General features: G+C 45.5%; 1 protein-coding gene across 1 annotated transcript in view; it reads left to right on the forward strand.

Moving 5' to 3' along the window:
* The first annotated feature begins 4,726 nt into the window (after positions 1 to 4,726).
* The window catches only part of Kiz (kizuna centrosomal protein), a 112,850-nt gene continuing 99,228 nt past the window's right edge, over positions 4,727 to 18,348 (forward strand). The window contains exons 1-3 of the mRNA XM_051144784.1: positions 4,727 to 4,924; positions 10,120 to 10,182; positions 11,958 to 12,120. Coding sequence (XP_051000741.1) covers positions 4,797 to 4,924; positions 10,120 to 10,182; positions 11,958 to 12,120 — 354 coding nt within the window. The 5' untranslated portion in view covers positions 4,727 to 4,796. The remainder of the gene's footprint in view (positions 4,925 to 10,119; positions 10,183 to 11,957; positions 12,121 to 18,348) is intronic.

The raw sequence follows: 18,348 nt of genomic DNA on the forward strand, positions 1-18,348 counted from the left end.
CTGTAATCCCAGCACTCGGGGAGGCAGAGGTAGGCAGGTGTCTGTGAGTTCAAGTCCAGCCTGGTCTACAAAGCAAGTCAAGGACAGCCAAGGCTACATAGAAAAACCCTATCTAAAAAACCCAACAACAACAATGACAACAAAACACAACAACAAAACCAAACAGACAAGCAAACAAAAAACTAAAGTAGTATCATATCTACCTATAGACACAGATATATGTTTTGAATGGCTTAAGAAGGCCACATTAAGAAAGAGGGAGAGAAAACTGGAGAATAGCTGGCAGGGTGGAAGGCTATTTTTCACATCTTTTTCACAACTGAATTTGTGTGACTATTGCCTCAGAACCAATAATGAAGAATAGGAGGAACTCTTAGAAGCTAGCCTCCATAAAAAAGCAAAACAAAAACCAAGGTCATTATGTGATGCAGGACCATGAAGTAAGCAAGGCCCAGCCCTTTGACTCCACCCTCTGCCTCCCACAGGGTTGTTTTCTTGCTCTCCGAAGGAACAACACCAGCTTGTGTTGATTGAACACCCCGATCAGGCATAATTCAAAAAACACGACACCGTTTAACACATTTAATCTTCTCAACATCGCTGAGAAAGGAGGGCACGAATACTGACACCGCTGGGTAAAGTGACAGATTTGGGACACTTGCGAAGATAAGCATTCTGCCCAAGGCTCCCGGTGTGGAAGAACAGGCAACCGTTTACCACACCGATGACACGCCTGAGTCAAAATTCTCTACCTCTGCTCAACCACTCGTCAAGGACACAGTGTGGGCACTTGGAGCAGGGGGACTGCTCTCCGTGGCTTTGCCATCAAGGCGCCTCAGGAATGAATGAAGCCTTGTGGATAAGTGGGCACAATGAGCAGTGCAGCATCCAGCTCCGGTGCTTTCTCACCCTATAAACACGATCGCATAGCTTTCAAATTAAATGGTGTTCATTATGCAAAACTCTTTAGTTTTAACCTGCCTGTGAGTGCACCGTCAGGAGAAACGCTGAGAGTGTCTCTTTGTTTCCAACCCTTGTAGTTAGGAGTACTTGTTGAACCCTGGATGAGGAGAACCTCCAAGTGCCAAACAATTACGAAACCCACCAAATGATTTTTGAGGAGAGTCTTGGCATTGTGAGATCAATTCATGTGCGTTGCCAACACCTACAACCTGCCACTCATACACCCAGGGCTGCAGGCCTGTCCCTTGCCTGGTGCACAAAGGCACGGCCCAGCTCCTCAGGGAGCAAAGTGTACAAGGATTTGGTGCCTCAGGTCAAGCCCCTCAGAACTCTTGGGGGCTGATACAAGAACTTAACTGTGTGGTTGACAGACAAGGGCGGTGGGACAAAGTAAGTCCAACTCATTAAGTTATGTCTCTAACATTTCATTTTCCTGTTTCTTTCTACTCTGGTAGTCTGTATTTTGGCTTTCTGGTATCTCAGGCATCTTTGAGGCTCTTTTAGAAGTTGTAAGTTTCACTAATTTGAAACAAAGTGAGAAAATGTAATCATCGATGTTTTTCTTTTTTTACATACTAATGTTGCCAGGATTGAAACCAGGGCCTCCTACATGAATTCTCTGTTCTTCTATTGGACCACCAATATCTTATTGTCTCAACGTCTCTGAGCAAAATGCTCTTAGCAGTCTCACTCCTCTCTACATTAGTTGAGGTTTTCTGGAGAAACAACCAGCAGGAGACGTGTTGGGAGTTGGGGTGGGGATTGACTTTTGAGGCTGCAGGAGATAATCAGGATTATTTCCAAGTCCTTTACCTCAGTGGATCAGACCCATCCCCGTAGGAAGATGCTGTGGCTTAGCTATGGATTCAATGTATCCCCCAAGTGTTCATGTGCTGGAAGCTAAGTCTTTATCAAGGTCTTGGTCTCAAAGTGGTACCATGCTTCCCAGATGGTACTGAATGCAGAGTGATTGCGTTATCCCTGTGTGTGCGCTCCTTTCAGAAGAAGTCGACAGCTCTTGGGGGACCTCAGGCTACTCTCCTAGGAGTATGCTGCTATTAAAACTGCCTGGAACCTATGCTCTCTCTGGGTTCCTGCATCACCATGTGATCTCTGTCATAGCTGCTTCACCACTCTAATGTCGTCTGATACTAGGCCCTGGCCGGAGACCAAACCAAGAGGTCATTTGGCCTTGGTTTTACAGCCTTTCCAAATACATTTTAATAAACTTTCATTTATAAAGTACCTGGCCTCATATATTTTCATACAACATAGAAAATAAACTAACAGAGGATTACCTGCTTTACTCAGAGTCTTCTCATTTAAATATTAAACACATCTAAGAAAACAATCTCACAGCAACATCTATACTTACGGTTGATCAAACTAGCACCATGGCTTAGCCAGGCTCTCACGTAAGATTAACCATTGCACCTCCCGTCTTGACCCTATCACCTTTCACCAAGGATGTTATCTCACCTTCTAGTTCCCAGTTTCCTACTTTCTGGCATCATGTGTCTTCTCTCTCTCTCTCTCTCTCTCTCTCTCTCTCTCTCTCTCTCTCTCTCTCTCTCTCTCCTCCCATGTTTATTTATCTTTTCACTTTATGTCTAGGTCTGTACTGTCCAACACAATAGCTACTAGCTACATGTCAATTTACATACTAATCATTAAAGTTTTAATTCCTCACTTGTACTAGCCACCTTGAATGGTGGAGTAGCCATAAGTGGCTAGTGGGTAACATATGGGATAGAGTTGAATGAAGTATTTCCATCATTGTATAAAGTCCCACGAGATACAGTTCCTTTAGATTAGTTCTTCACTATATGTAACCTTGACTTTGACTGCTTTTGAGAGAGGGGGGGTGGGGAGAGGAAGAGAGGGGGTAGAGGGAGAGAGAGGGGGAGGAGATAGAGGGAGAGAGGGAGAGAGGGGGGGGGAGGATCTTGTTATGTAATATAAGATGGCTACAAATTCAAGTTCTACTTGCTTCCACTTCTGAGTCCTGGGACTATGGCACACATACATGGCTGACGCTAACTGTCCAGCTTTCTTATCTAGGTTTGTAGTATGTTACTTTTCTCATTGCTGTGACCAAACACACTGACAGAAGGAACTTAAGGAGGATGGGTTCTGGTTCGTGGCTTAGGAGGGCACAGTGCCCATGGTAGGAGAGGGACGGCAGAGGTCATGGTGGCAAAAGCAAGCATGCGGCTGCAGATCCTCACATCTGGGTAGACCTGGGAGACAAGGAGCAGGGAATTCTGACTTTTGTCTCGCTTACTCTATTTCTTTTTATTTCTTTATTTTTTGTGTACATTGGTGTTTTTCCTGCGAGCATGTCTGTGTGAGGGTGTCAGATCTTAGAGTTACAGACAGTTGTGAGCTGCCATGTGGGTGCTGGGAATTGAACCCAGGTCCTTTGGAAGAGCAGTCAGTGCTCTTAACTGCTAAGCCTGCCCTCCAGCCCCACTTACTCTATTTCTATTCACCCTGGCCCCATAGCCCGTAGGATGCCACGGACTACATCCAGGAGGGATCTCTCCCTCTGGAAGCACCCTCATCCCAGAGATGTGTCTCCTGGGTGATTCCAGATCCATTCAAGCTGACAAGGAAGGTTTAGGATCACACACTAACATCTGTAAAAATAACCTTGGTACACTAGCGTTGGATCAACTTTACATAGCGAGTTGATAAAGCAACTAAAAGTCACAGCAGTGCTAACCTAACAGCTGGGCTGGAGCGTCTTGCACTGGCTCTGCCCATCACAGGCCTGTTCTGGTCCTTCTCTGGTCACTTCATGTGAGAAAAGGAGGCCTCAGAGTCAAGTACATGCTCATGGAGGTTCACAAGCACAGAGTCTCAGGTACCCAGAATCATCCTGGCATCTCCTGAGTCACAAGCGACTAGTTAGAAACCTAATCTTTCTCTCCTGCAAAGATTGATGACAACCTGGGCACTGGAAAACATTCCAAGGGCACAATGGGCTGCATACACCTGGTCTGTATTTGGGTTTTGTTTGTTTTTGTGTGTGTGTGTTGTTGTCCTTGTTGTTGTTTTTGTTTGTTTGCTTGTATGTGTGTTTTGTTTTGTTTTTGTAACTTGTTTGTTTTGTTTTTTGAGACAGGGTTTCTCTGTGTAGTCTTTGATGTCCTGGAACTCACTCTGTAGACCAGGCTGGCCTGTGACAGATACATTTGCCTTTGCCTCCTGAGTGCTGGTGATTAAAGGCATGAGCTGCTGCTGCTGCTGCCACCACCACCAACACCCAGTGTATTTGAGGTTCTTAATTTTCTTTTTCTTCTAGCTTTTTGTTTTGCTTTTTAAGTGCTGGCAGCAAAACAACCTTGCCACAGTGTCTTTCCCTCCAAATTCTTTCTTTCTTTCTTTTTTGTTTTGTTTTTCGAAACAGGGTCTCTCTGTGTTAGCCTTGGCTGTCCTGGACTAGCTGGCCTCGAACTCACAGCGATCCGTCTGGCTCTGCCTCCCGAGAGCTGGGATTAAAGGCATGAGCCACCACGCTCAAGAGGGAGGGGTAGGAAGCAAGAAACTGCATCTGATAAAGTGAATGCAGTGCGGATGGATTCTGCATCAGGAACAGGGAAAAGATACAGGGCTGCAGCACCGAGAAGGTGACACAGCTCTCTGCCTTCGCCCCGCCCCGCAGGCGGATGGCCCCGCCCCCGCCCCGCCCCACACGGCGGATGGCCCCGCCCTGCACGGCGCCCCGCCCCCGCCCCGCCCTCTTCAGGCGGCCCGGCGCCGTGTTTACCCGCGGTGCATGTCGGGGCGGTCTCCTTTGGCAACGCAGGCCCTCCGGCCGCCCCGTGGTGATGCCGCGAGGACGCGGTGGCCGTGGCGGGGACGGTGGCGCGAGCCATGCCCCTGCCGCCTCCGCGCACTTGGCGAGCCCCGACTACTACGAAAGGGTGGGCTGGCTCCAGCAGGCGCTGCGGGACAGGTACGGCCGCGGGATGGGGCAGGGAGTCCGCGGCGCCCCTGAGAGCTTCGGGGTACCCTGTCCGGCTTTCCTTCCGGCTCCCCGCCAGTGGTTCACCAGGCTCCCCCTCCCAACCCGACACCCCCACACTGGCTCCAGACGGGCTCGGGAGCACAAAGTTAGCCACAGATGCCCCCATGCTTGACTTAGGCGCAGAGAGAGGCTGTAATCCTCCATGGCAACTAAAGCCAGGTCCCTGAGCCTGAAGTTGTGGCCGGAAGTGAGAGCGGGCGTTCTTTTGCCTTCCAGTCTCAGTTAAAGCCTTGTGACTTTCTCTAGTCCTCTTCCAAGCGTTCCCTCCTCACTCTCTCTTCAGGTTGTCATCCTACTGTTGACAGCCGCACTGCATCAGCGACGACGATGCAGGCTGGAGTGGTGTGTTTGTGCGCGCAGTGCGCGTGCTGGAGTCCTTTGGAGGTGCCTGGGGCTCCCTAAATTTCCAGTAAAGGGGTGACGTTTTCAACGAGTTCAGCTTCGAGCGTTGGGGTTGCCTTTGATTAAGACATGAAAAGGTGAGAACCACTGGAAACAGCTAGATCTAAGAATGCATAAATAGAGAAAATTATAAAGCAATTGACTGTAAATAACCACACGAAGATAAGTTGTTGGCACACTTATTTAGCTGCTAAATTAATTGGACTTAGAAATCTCATTAGTTGACAAGAAAGGAAATAAATTTTTGCATCTCTTGATAAGCACAACACTTAATGAGTGTTAAAGTTACAGAATCATTCAGATGGAACAGGAGAGCTGCACCAGTTCTAAGATGATAACAGTAATTGCAGGTGATTTTTCAAAGGAATTTCATCTTATGCAAGACTTAATTTTTGTCAGTTATTTGTAAAGTATCTACCATAGGCCTTAACTGTCTCTTCCAAGTTTTAACTTCTTTCTATATCCTGTTTGCTTTCTGGCACACTCACTTGCCTACCCTAGTGATCTCTTAATCTCCCACTTTAAAACAAATTAGCCAGTTATGGGTATACTGATGGTAGTGTTTGCTAAAGAGGCAGAGATGGGAGGATCACAAGTTCAAGGCCATCCTGGGACACATAGTGAGTTCCAGGGCAGCATAGTGAGACCCTGTCTCAAAAAAATATGATTTCCTGCAGAGCCTTTCTTTTCTAAACTCTTTTCCTAATGTTCGCACCTTCAGTGTGTTCTGCACGCTTGGAGAGCACGGGCGACTTTTTCCTTTTTTCTTTTTGTTTACGTTGAGAATTTTAGGAGGGAACAAACAACACATAGCCAACCCTTTGGCTCACAGTGTAGTACGTTGGTGGAGGAGGTGTTTGGTAAAGTATTTGAATCCATGAGTGGAATCCAAGAGTCAGCTAGTGTCTTGGTGTTGTGAATGCCTTATGTAGACCCCGTGGACTCATATTGTCACTAAGTAATGATCCTTTTCCAGTTAACAAGGCTGGTATTAAATGTCTGTATATACCAGATAATTAAAAAACAAGACCTTTTGTTTCAGTGCCTTTGGCTCACTGTCTGTTGTAGTTGAAGAGTGGTGTGGTTACCTCAGGCCTTTTCTTATTTGTGTTTCATAGCTAGAGATCTTATCTTAAACTGTTACTGATTTAAATGACAGTCTTTTTGGACTAAGTTGATGGTGCGTGAATTTTGCCTCCTGTGCTAGGAACACCTGGCTGTTTATGGTCCGTATGGTACAATAACTGTGTGATGATTATATCCACTTTATGCTTAGCACTTCCTGCTTTAATTACTAAGCAAAGTAAGGTTGTTGAAGTTACATAAGAAATCGGAGTCAAATTTTATGCCTGTTTATGGTCCTGCATTCGAAGATTTGTTTTTATTTTTAACTCAGCATAAATCTGTGCTGTGTGTGATTATTTTTCATTTTAAGACTCTGTAAGAAACTCTGATTAATGCATGCTACACACAAGGGAGAAGGAAATAACTCGAGAGAGTGCTACAGTGAAAGCAGAGGGCACGAGTTCTAGCCCGGGGCAAATCGTGAGACCTTGAAAAAGAAAGGGTCAGCTGGCCTTTTTGGATCTTGGTTCCTTAGTAGAACATGGGGATGGATTAATAGTAAAATAAGGATATTCTCTCTCTCTCTCTCTCTCTCTCTCTCTCTCTCTCTCTCTCTCTCTCTCTCTCTCTTTTTAAATAAACTGTGTCGGCAGGTAAGGGTGCATGCTGCCAAACTTAGTGACCCAAGTTTGATCCCCAAGATCCACAAGGTGGGAGGAAAGGAGGAGAGAACTGACTCATTAAATTTACCTGCTGGTGGCCATGCATGCACGCACACAGACGCACACGTGCACACACACACACACACACACACACACACACACACACACACAATGTAATAACACTTTTTAATTAAAACTCAGTCTCAGCATTGGGACCACTGTCTCTTGAAATCCATGGTCATCTGAGACATTGTGGATTGGATAGCAATCAGAAATGCTTTATCAATTTGGAAACTTTGGGGAAGCAGGAGATTACCAGCTGCACTAAACACACTCCACGCTTCTCGGCCCCTTGAGAGGCAGCCATTGAAGTGCCAGCTGATCCGACAGCGGGGCCTTGCCTTTGAAACTGCTGTATTTTGAACTGTAGTCATTGTCTCTGTATTCACACGTGGGTGTGATTTTATAGCTTGAATGTTTTTCTATGTGTATGTAGTGCTTTCTCTGCATTGTCCTGAAAGTCAATAATTGAATCTAAAAGAGTCTAATGGAGTGACATGCTGCAGTGTGTATAGTGCCCACAAGTGTGGTAGAAACATATAAGTGGGACTGACGCTTAACAATTATTGTATATAAAAACATCCTTTGAAAGGTCCATTAACCAGCCCCAGTTATTTTCAGTGGTGATATTGATTCAAGGTAACATATCATAATGGTCCAGAATTGACACTGAGATATTAGTTGAGTAGAGTTGAGGGTGGTGGAAAATTGTAGTATCGAGGCACAAGCAGAGTAAGTGCCTTAAAATGAAGAAAATTCAGCCATGTAAGAATAGCCCAGCTGTGAAGCCCAGGTACGGGCTACGAGTGACTGGAGTAGGGGCTGTGTGAGCATCTCAGGGCTGAGCATTTCGGAGATGCTTTAGTAGAGATTTGACATGTAGGCACTCCATGGTGGTCCTACCAGCAACCCTTCCCTCCGACTTCGTTGAGGTAGATACCCAGTTTTTAAGGCATCCTGTCTAAAACTCATGTGAAGGATTAGCGTTCTGAGATGCACCATGGAGGAGGGAGGAGGTGGGGCGCCAACAAGATCAGCACCATTTTTGCATGGACAGAATCACATCACATCTGTGGTTGCTAAGATAGGAAGTGGACAGGGAAAGGAGGTGCGGCCAGCAGTGGACAGGGAGAGGAGGTGCGGCCAGCAGTGGACAGGGAGAGGAGGTGCGGCCAGCAGTGGACAGGGAGAGGAGGTGCGGCCAGCAGTGGACAGGGAGAGGAAGTGCGGCCAGCAGTGGACAGGGAGAGGAGGTGCGGCCAGCAGTGGACAGGGAGAGAAAGTGCGGCCAGCAGTGGACAGGGAGAGGAGGTGCGGCCAGCAGTGGACAGGGAGAGGAAGTGCGGCCAGCAGTGGACAGGGAGAGGAGAGGTGCGGCCAGCAGTGGACAGGGAGAGGAAGTGTGGCCAGCAGTGGACAGGGAGAGGAAGTGCGGCCAGCAGTGGACAGGGAGAGGAGGTGCGGCCAGCAGTGGACAGGGAGAGGAGGTGCGGCCAGCAGTGGACAGGGAGAGGAAGTGCGGCCAGCAGTGGACAGGGAGAGGAAGTGCGGCCAGCAGTGGACAGGGAGAGGAGGTGCGGCCAGCAGTGGACAGGGAGAGGAGGTGCGGCCAGCAGTGGACAGGGAGAGGAGGTGCGGCCAGCAGTGGACAGGGAGAGGAGGTGCGGCCAGCAGTGGACAGGGAGAGGAGAGGTGCGGCCAGCAGTGGACAGGGAGAGGAGGTGCAGCCAGCAGTGGACAGGGAGAGGAAGTGCGGCCAGCAGGTCTCTACATCAGCAGAAGAGGGAACTGAGAACAAAGATCTCTATGTCATTATTAAAAAGAACTTGCAATTTCGGAGGTGGTGGAGTTCCAGAGAAACTGCGGCTCCTTTTCACTAGACACTCAATTCACTTTTTAAAATTATCTTAAAATAAAGTCAAGCTCATAGCAAAGTTGCAAACATGGAACAGAGCCCTGGGATTTCCTTCGCGCAGACGCTCCTCGAGTCCCAGTGGTTCTGTATTTCCGTTTTCTCTCCCCATATGCCTATCTAAAGTTAGGGTTCCTCCCTTAAATAGTTGAGACTGTGGGTGTGATGGTTCTCATCACTAAGATCGTCAGTGTATTTAGAAGAAAAAAGACAAAAACGCTCTTCCATGGAACGCGGTCCAGCTCTCCTGGTTGGCTCTCAGGCTCCCGTGTCCCTCCACACACTCAGGCCAGGCACCAGTTGTCCTAGAAACGTTCCTTTTTCTCTCTGGCCTAGGGTTTTATTGGAAAACATGGCTTGCATTTGGTGTGCCATGTCTCTTCTGTCCTCCTGGAATGATTGTTTGGTCTGTCCCTGTCTTTCATGCTCCTGACAGCTTCTTAAGTTTAACATGGTTTCTAGAAGGTGATCCTACACTGGGTCCTTTGGATGATTCCTTGTGGTCAGACTTCAGTCATCCAGTCCGTCTCAGCAGTAATACCATGGCGTCCCAGCGTCCTGGATGTACTTGAAGGATCTTTCTGTCCTTGTAATTTTAGCACAAATTCCAGGCACTATCTAGTCATTCATTTTTCATGAGTCATGAATCCAGTTGGTTATAAAACCCTTGAACGTTTAATAATTAAGATCTTGATACTCTGTTTAATCTTTGCCTGCTTGCTTGCTCTTCAAGACAAGGTCTCACGCACCTCTGCTGATGTTGAGACAACAGCTTCTGAGGCACTGGGTTACAGGCATGTACTGTACGGTGTTGTGCTGATGCTGAGACAACAGCCTCTGAAGCCCTGGGTTACAGGCATGTACTGTACGGTGTTGTGCTGATGCTGAGACAACAGCCTCTGAGGCACCGGGTTATGGGCATGTACTATACTAAATGGATAGAACAGTTTCACAAAGGTGTGATTTCACAGGTCTAAATCCATTAGTTTAATATAATACAGTGACTTTTTTTTTTATTACAGTGAAAAGAAGAGGTTGGAGTTGGAAAACAAGCTTTATGAATACAACAGGTCTGATAAGTGCAGGTAAGAGAGGACACGATGATGATCCAGCTGTTAGAGTGTAATCCCTGCTTCTGGGTGTGGTGCCACAGGCTTTTAATCCCAGTGCTCAGGAGGCAGACGCGGGCAGATCTCGGAGTTTGAGGTCCAGGCCATGTAGGACTACATAGAGAGGCCTTGTTTAAAAAAAAAAATAAATAAATAACCCCTTCTATCCCTACTATTATATCATAGTTTCTGTAGTTGGAATATTTTTAATGTTCTTTTATTTTTATTGCATAATAATTTGAAGTAAATGCTATAGTTCTACATAGCTATTAATAAACATTTTATTTCATTTTTTTTATTAGTTCATGTACATGGTTTTGCTTAAATATTTTAAAAATAAGACAGTATAATCCCCCCTGCTCCTCTTCTTCTTCTCAGTTTTTGAGATAGATGTTCTTCTCTGTGTAGCCCTGGCTGCCCTGGAACTTGCTGTGTAGACCAGGCTAGCCTTGAACTCAGAGATCACTTGACTCTGCCGCCAAGTGCTGGGATTAAAGCTGTGCACCATCACCACCAGGTGGTCTTTTTTATTCTTATTTAAACATATTTAGCATGTAATTATTATAGCTGCTCTGTTAGCTTTTTTGTTTTGTTTGAGACAGGGTTTCTCTGTGTAGCCTTGGCTGTCCTGCACTCGATTTGTAGACCAGGCTGGCCTTGAATGCCCAGAGATCCACCTGCCTCTGCCTCCTGAGTGCTGGGATTACAGGCGTGTGCCACTGTGCCTAGCTGATCTGTTAGCTTTTATCCATCTTTCAGCCCTTTCCTGGAAAATTGTTGCCTGTCGGGAGGGCCTCCCTGCTTCCTTCAGCCAGAGCAGGCTGGTAGTTCTGAAAAGTTCCTTTCTCTTTCCCTGGTAGTATTCATCAGCTGTCGCTACCTGTGTTTTTCCTGTTAATTGTAGCGAGACAGCTTTCGTACTTGCACAAGTGAATCTATGAATGGCTGCTTGGATGGGTGAAGGATTTACACGACCAGCTTCAGCAAGAGTAGCAGGAATGAGGACTAGAATTCGGATGGATAAGCCGCTTTACTAAGAGCCTAGATCAGAGCATATCAGGGTCTTCCTCCATTACTGTCATGTGACAAAAATGCAGGTACGGGCAGCAGTGAAGACAGCGGTAGATTGTTTTATCCAGAAGGAAATATGAAGGCAACCAATTAAAGTGAAAGCACAGTATCATTAGCATGATAAAGAATCTTCTGGGCTGGGAGATGGCTCAGTGAGTAAGTCCTGGCCATGCAGGCCTGAGAGATCCTCAGAGTATACAAAAAGCCAGACGCTGTGCATGTCTGGAATCCCACATCAGGATGCTAGGCAGAGAAACCCTGTCTCAAAAAAAACTAAAGAAAAAAAAAAAAAAGAAAGAAAAGAAAAACAGAAAGAACCCCATGTTGTTGGGCATGGTGCAGCACACCTGTAATCTTCCCACTGGGGCGCCAAGGAAGAGGGATTGCAAGTCCTGGCCTGCCCTTAGCTGTACAGTGAGACCTGCCTGGCTCACACCTCAACACACGAAAGTCTCTAAGTGTTAGCATGTGGTACCGTGTGTGTCTCAGGAGAGGTATGTCATCCAGTGACCAACACAATACCTTAGGGATACCATGTTAAGTTTCTTTCTTAAACTTCAATGCTTTGAGTAAATTTTGTAGATTTTTATTGTGTCGCTAACACTTGCTAAGAAATTATTCTTGTTTGTTAAATTTGAGTTTTATTATTAAAGATCTCCCCTCCCCCCCCTTTTTTAAAGGGCTAAGCTGAAATGTGCAAAACTAAAGAAATATTTGGAAGAAATAAGTGACTCTGAAAGGAGGGCTCATGTTCGAAACCAAGGTTACTTAAAGAGATTCGAGCGTGTCCAGACTTACGTTGAACGGTTGGCCCCAAATACAGAGAAGCTTCAAAAACTGAAGGTGACATCTTGTTTTCTACAGTGTGTTTTGAAAAGCTTTTCCAGATCAGAGGCAGCACCACTTTCAGTCTTGTGAATATGGTTATTTAGAAACTAATTCCCTCTTTTGTTATGTTCTTGTTTGTTTGTTTTCTGTTTTTTGTCTTTTTGGTCTGGGCTGGTCTCTTCAGGTCACGTGTGCGTTAGGGATGGGGAGCACCGAGGGGAGCACTGCCCCTGGGAGATGGCCTTCGTACTCCTGGGCTCTGCAGAACGATGACAGCTGCTCTTGGCTCCCTTTTACTCTGGCACCTGGTCTTTCCAGGCCTGCATGATGCTCTGCAACTTATGTCAAAGGCTGGAGGGCAGATACTTGGATTTCTTCCTTGCTGATGCAGTGGCAGGGGTTGTTGCCCAGGTTAGCCCAACAGAATACTAAGAAGTTAGTTTGTTTTCCCCTTGTGCTCTAGCAGTTCTTCTCTAGCCTAATTGTATTGCAAATGTTTAAATTTACAGAGGAACAAGAAGACGTAATCTGATGGAGACATATTCTCCACTAGATGCAACAGTCATAAATATTTCACTGTTTTACTTTGTGTGCACATGTGGGCTTTTCTTTCTGAGCAGAGTCTCCTGTCTATATCATAACATATCTCTCCTAAGCTCTTAAGCACAAGGCTGGTCTCTTATATAGACTCATGTTATCATCCTTAAAACTAAATAACTAGTCCACAGCATCATTTAATATGCAGCTGATATTCAAATTTTTCCAGTTCCCCTAAAGGGTGACCCCACTAGAGTACAAGTTATTTGAGATACATCTTATCATTGTGACCTTTAAAGTCTATTTCAATTGGCGGTTTTGAGGAAGTTAGCCAATTGTTGGTCTCTGGAATTTGAGTTATAGTTTCCTGGTCCAGAATCTGCCCGTCACTCTGACCCCATCCCCTGTGAACTGGAAATGTGGCTTAGACTAGCACTGCCTGGCACAACTTTTCTGCAGTCCTGAGAATGCACTGAGTCTATGCAGTGTTCTCCGATACAGCATCAACTAGCCAGCCATAACATGGCTCCCACGCCCCGCTGATGGGGCATACACTGTGCTGCAGTCTTGTTGATCTGGGCTAATCGTCAGAGGTGAACATGCTGCCTGCCGTGCCAGTGAAGGAGGCCCTGGTGTCAAGTGTCCCATATGAGAGAGGCAGTCTTTGAGCGCTTGGGTAAGATGGTACTCTCTAGAGACCTGTTTTAAGGTACTTTACCTCCCTTCCCCCTTAGGACATAGTGAATAATCTGTGGAGCGATGGCTTGGCATGGCTGGAAGACCGTGTTCTTCACTAGCCTTTTACCTACTGGTTTGGGGATGTGTGGATGAGCCTTCCTGAGGAGTCATTGTAATGGAGGTTGTCAGTGGCAATTTTCATTTGTATCTTCCACTCACTGACTTTCTTCTGTAACAAAGAGGAATTTCCTCCTTGCCCCCTCCCTTTTTCCAATAGCATAATGGACATAGGAGTTGTTATTTAATTACTATTTTATCAATAGTTATTTTTGTTCCTGTTGTTCTAAACATAGCCAGGAGAACTCCGTGGTTTTGGCCCTGGGGATTGAAACTAGTACCTTAAACATGCTCAGCATATACACGGAGCCACGGGGCGTCCTTAGATAGCTCCCGTGCCCTATCTGTATGGCCCTTTGGATTCTGAGCCTTTTTTCTTTGGAACATAGCAGAATGCTGTAAGTGTGCCTTGGTCCTCTCTGCCTGAGACAGCCCTAGGCTTTACCCAAGGAGCTTTCAGTAGAGAACAGAGTTTAAGAAACCAAGTTCTGGATTAGCTGTGTTTAAGCTTCAGCAAGTTTTGCCTCTTAGTTTTCCTATCAGGTGCTTAAGGTCCTGAGCTTCAGAGCAGGTGCCATTATCCACACTGTAACTACTCAGAGATCTCACATAGAAAATAAAGCAGTGGACAAAGCAAGAATAAAGGAAGCAACAGAAATTCCCACTTATTTTATAGTGTGACCTTTTATCTGATTATTGATTTCTTTTCATAGTCAAATGTAGGAGGAAAGACTTGGAATCATCTTTCATAAAGATTTTTATATTGGAAGTTTTAGTTACTAGCAGGTCTGTTTTAGAAGCTTGTGTAGTGAACTAGGAAAGAGTGTCAGCATAGGGACCATTTTCCAGGAAAGAACAAGAAACTGTCTAAGAATATAAAAGTTTTACTGACAACACACTTCAGAAATCACAGATTATATTGCTTTGAATTTTGGATAAGAAGTTCTTTTTTGAAACAACTCTGTTGATGAAATAAAAGACTATATAGCCACAGTTGGTAGGGGTTGTGTGAGACCCGCTTAGCACTTGGGTTTTTCAGTTGCTCTGAATCCAAAGTTGTGTGCTTGCTACGTGCCCATGGAACCCAACACTAATGTCGGAAACCCAAGTGACACTGTTAGCTTAGCTGCAAGCAGAGTTTGTCACGGGAGATGCTGGTTTTTTTGTTTTGTTTTGTTTTGTTTTGTTTTTAATGCCAGTCCTGGCGTTGACCATAGGTACAACAGTTCCCTCTTAATGCTTTTCCACTTTGATGTCAGATCGTTACCTCTTTTGCTGAGTACCTTGGGTAAAGTGCTTAAAGAGAAAGGGGTTCCAAGTGCTCTGCCGACACCTCCAAGTGTCAGAGCTTGTCCTGGAGTAGAGCACAGTCAGTGCGCAGGAACTTCCAGTCAGTGGAATTCCAGGAAGGTGAATATGTCACAGCAGTTTTTCAGAGGTGGTGTTTTCCTTGTCACAGTCAGTTTCTCCTCCGTTGCAGAGACGAGCCCACCGTAGTGTACATAGAATGCTGGAGTCCTTCAGAATGGCCTAGCAGCTGAAAAAGAACGGACTGATCCTGTGGCTCAGGCTAGGATTTTTGGCAGTGGTTCTGGAGCTGAAGAGGGATAACATTTGAGGACAAATTTTCTGAATTCTTACTTGGATTTCTACTAAGCATGTGACAAATACTGTGGGCAAGTTAAGATCTTAAGGGCCTTAAAAAGCAAAATACGTAGCAAATCTCATTTTCAACACCTGAGCATCTGTTCTTGTTAGCATATGTGTTACTTGGGTAACATATACAGCATGTTCTGTCATGTCTTCTGCTGAGATGCCACCGTTAGGAGGAAGCATGTGGACTGCAGACAGTAGGGGAGAGAAAGCTCAGGATTTACCTGAGAGTCAAAGTGAACACGTGTGCCCGTCTTCAGGTATAACGTATGCAAGTGGGCACCTTACCTAAATACTTGCTTAGTCTGTAACTGAGAATCAGCTGTGCAATTCCAGAAACCAAGGAAAGAAAGAAAGCACAGGGGAAAGGGTAGTGGTGCATTGTGGGGCAAAGAGCTGTGCGGGAAGGGGAGACTGCAGGAGTGAGCTGAGAGCAGAGAGCATAGTGGGAAGTGAGAGGTGTATGTGCGTGGAGAGATATCCCAGAGACCGGAAACGTCTGTGAGATGCCTGTCTTCTTCCACAGCCCAGTTTACTGTTAACAGCTCTTAGTGATGTGGCTGAAACCAGTTGTGCTTGTGCAGGAGGAGGTGAATGGAGAGGCCCTCTTAGGTGTGCAGTAGCACCACTGCCAAGAAGCAGCACAGCCGCCACCTGCAGAATGTGTCAGCTCATGGCTGACTCGGTGCCCTTTGCCTATGAAAACAGGTTTCCCAGGCTGGGGAAATGTTAAAGGGTCATCTTAGGGATTCTAACCTAGGTGATGTCACTGGAACAGGAGTTGCCCTGCCCCTCAAGTCAACAAATCTAACCATGAAAAGTCCATGTCAGAGAGGAAATGAAGACTAGAGGAGTCTACACTAGAGAGGCAGGATATATTCCAAGCCTCATATTTAAAAAATTTATTCACTTTACATCCCAATTGTAGCTCCCTCCCTCATTTCCTTCCAGTCCCATCCTCCCTCCCTCCTTCATCCCTTCCCCCCTCCCCTAGTCCTTAGAAAGGGGGAGCCCTCCTCCCCTATCATCTGACACCAGCCTATCAAGTCTCATCTGCATCCTCTTCCTCTATCACCTGGCAAGGCCACCCCACCAAGGGAAAGGGATCAAGGATCGAGTGGGCACCAGAGTCCATGTCACAGGTGGCCCCTGCTCCCCATATTATGGGCCCCACAAGGAGACTGTGCTGCCTGTCGACTACATCTGAGCAGGAGTTCTGGGTCTTCTCCATACATGGTCTGTAGTTGGTGTAGCAGTCTCTGCAGCAGCCCCCGCCCCTCCCCAGGACCCAGATTTGTTGCCAAGCCCTGAATTTTTAAGAAAGCAGGAAAAAACACATAAGGACTGATCAGTGAAGAGACTAGGACCGAAACAAGAGAGTGACTGAGCTGAAGATGCAAACAAGAACATCTCTAGTGTCACAGTAGACATTTTTACCAGAACAGTCTTGGGAAAATTAATCGGTGTAATATTTTAGAACGAAACTTTAAAAAAAAAACTTTTCAAGACAAGTCTTATTGCGCAGCCAGGCACACCTGAACTCACTGTGCTCCTACCTCTGCCTGAGTCCTAGGGTGTGCGGGTGTGTGTCCATAAATGAACTCTTAAAAGTAGAACCCTTTGCTTACCTGCTGCTGGGAAGATGGTGGGACCAGGATGCCCATAGCCCTGCAGTTGGAAACTCTCTAGCATTCAGAAGATCTGGTAATTACCAACTTTCCTATAAAGGGCAAAGAAAAGAATAGAATATTCTAGGTGGTGGTTTTTCTAAAGGATACAGAGACATAGTTTGTATTTATAATCAATTTATGGTGCATAACTCTGGTTTCAATTTGTATTAACCATTTTTTCTTTGATTTGTAATTTAGAAAGAGTACATAGTTAAGTAACATCTTCAAGTGTGTTAAGAATAATCTAGATCAGGCTGTTGAGGAGACATCTTCTACTGTTCTCTTGAAGCCCTTATGCAGTTATCGTTTGTATTTTGTCTCAACAGAATAAGTTAAGCAAAGTCTTTGTGCTTCTGTGAGAATGTTCTCTGTGTTTGGGGGTTGCCGCTGAAGTGATTCCCTAATAACCACACTGGTCCAACGTTCACCTGATCATAGCAGTAACAACAACAAGTGTGTGTGTGTGTGTGTGTGTGTGTGTGTGTGTGTGTGTGTGCGCGCGCGCGCGCTGTGTGTCTGTGTGTATCTGTCTCTGTGTGTGTGTCTTTGTGTCTGTGTGTGTAGTCACACCACAGGGAACAATTTCATGTCTTTATACTTTATGCCTCTGTTGTAACCCGTCTCCCATCCCTTCTAAAGATACATTTCCTGGTATCTGACTAATATGTAGTTTTAAAGCTTTTGGACTTAGGAATTGAATATGTCTGAACTCAAAGGTATAGATATACAGAGCACAAACATGTAAGCTGTATTATGGTAACTACCATATTCCATGATCTTTGTATGCTTTATCATCTTATTGTGTCATTTGCCTGGTTTTATAAAGACTCTATCTGGATGTCTATTTGATCATTGTGCTCTGCCGTGTTAATAGCACCTGTTAGAAGAAAAGGTCCCCACGTGTTCTTAAAAATGCAGAAATGTATAATATCCGTTAAAATATTGCAGTAAATGTTCAGTTTGGGTTATTGTTGCTTATGCATTTTTTGATCAGTCAAAATAAATTTCAGACCTATTTTCTGTTCAGACTGAGAGCTAAGGAAGCAGCCTCTGATCCACTACCTCCTAGGTATGTGTCTGATTGTTTGTCTAACTACTTAGTGTGGAAGCATCCCACACTTACCTGTGTGGGCTGCAGCCAGCGGCTCTTGGGCTGTGAGTGGTGATGCACTGAGTCACAGTGCTTTTTGTGCTCCTCATTTTGTGATCAGAGCGAGCCTGTCAGCTCCAGGGAGGGGCGATGCAGACCTCTCAATGCAGCACCCACGCCAGGGCAAGCTGGATTCTGATGATGCTGGTGCCCAGTCCTAGAAATACGATGGTTTAAGTTGGCGATCTGACAAATAGTGTACCAAATTTGCTGTGACTTTGAGGATCATAATAATATAAGATATAATGCATAACAACAAATATTAGGACTTATTTTTCTCTTTTTTAGGCTTTGAAAATAGACACTTAATATCTAACTTTTATAACTAAGAAGCCGAATTTTCATGATAGCTTAAAGAAAATATCAAGTTGTGTGTGTGTGTGTGTGTGTGTGTGTGTGTGTGTGTGTGTATTGAGGGTTGAGGTTTTATTCTATAAA

This window comes from Acomys russatus, chromosome 4 (assembly GCF_903995435.1).
Source record: "Acomys russatus chromosome 4, mAcoRus1.1, whole genome shotgun sequence".
NCBI lineage: Eukaryota > Metazoa > Chordata > Mammalia > Rodentia > Muridae > Acomys > Acomys russatus.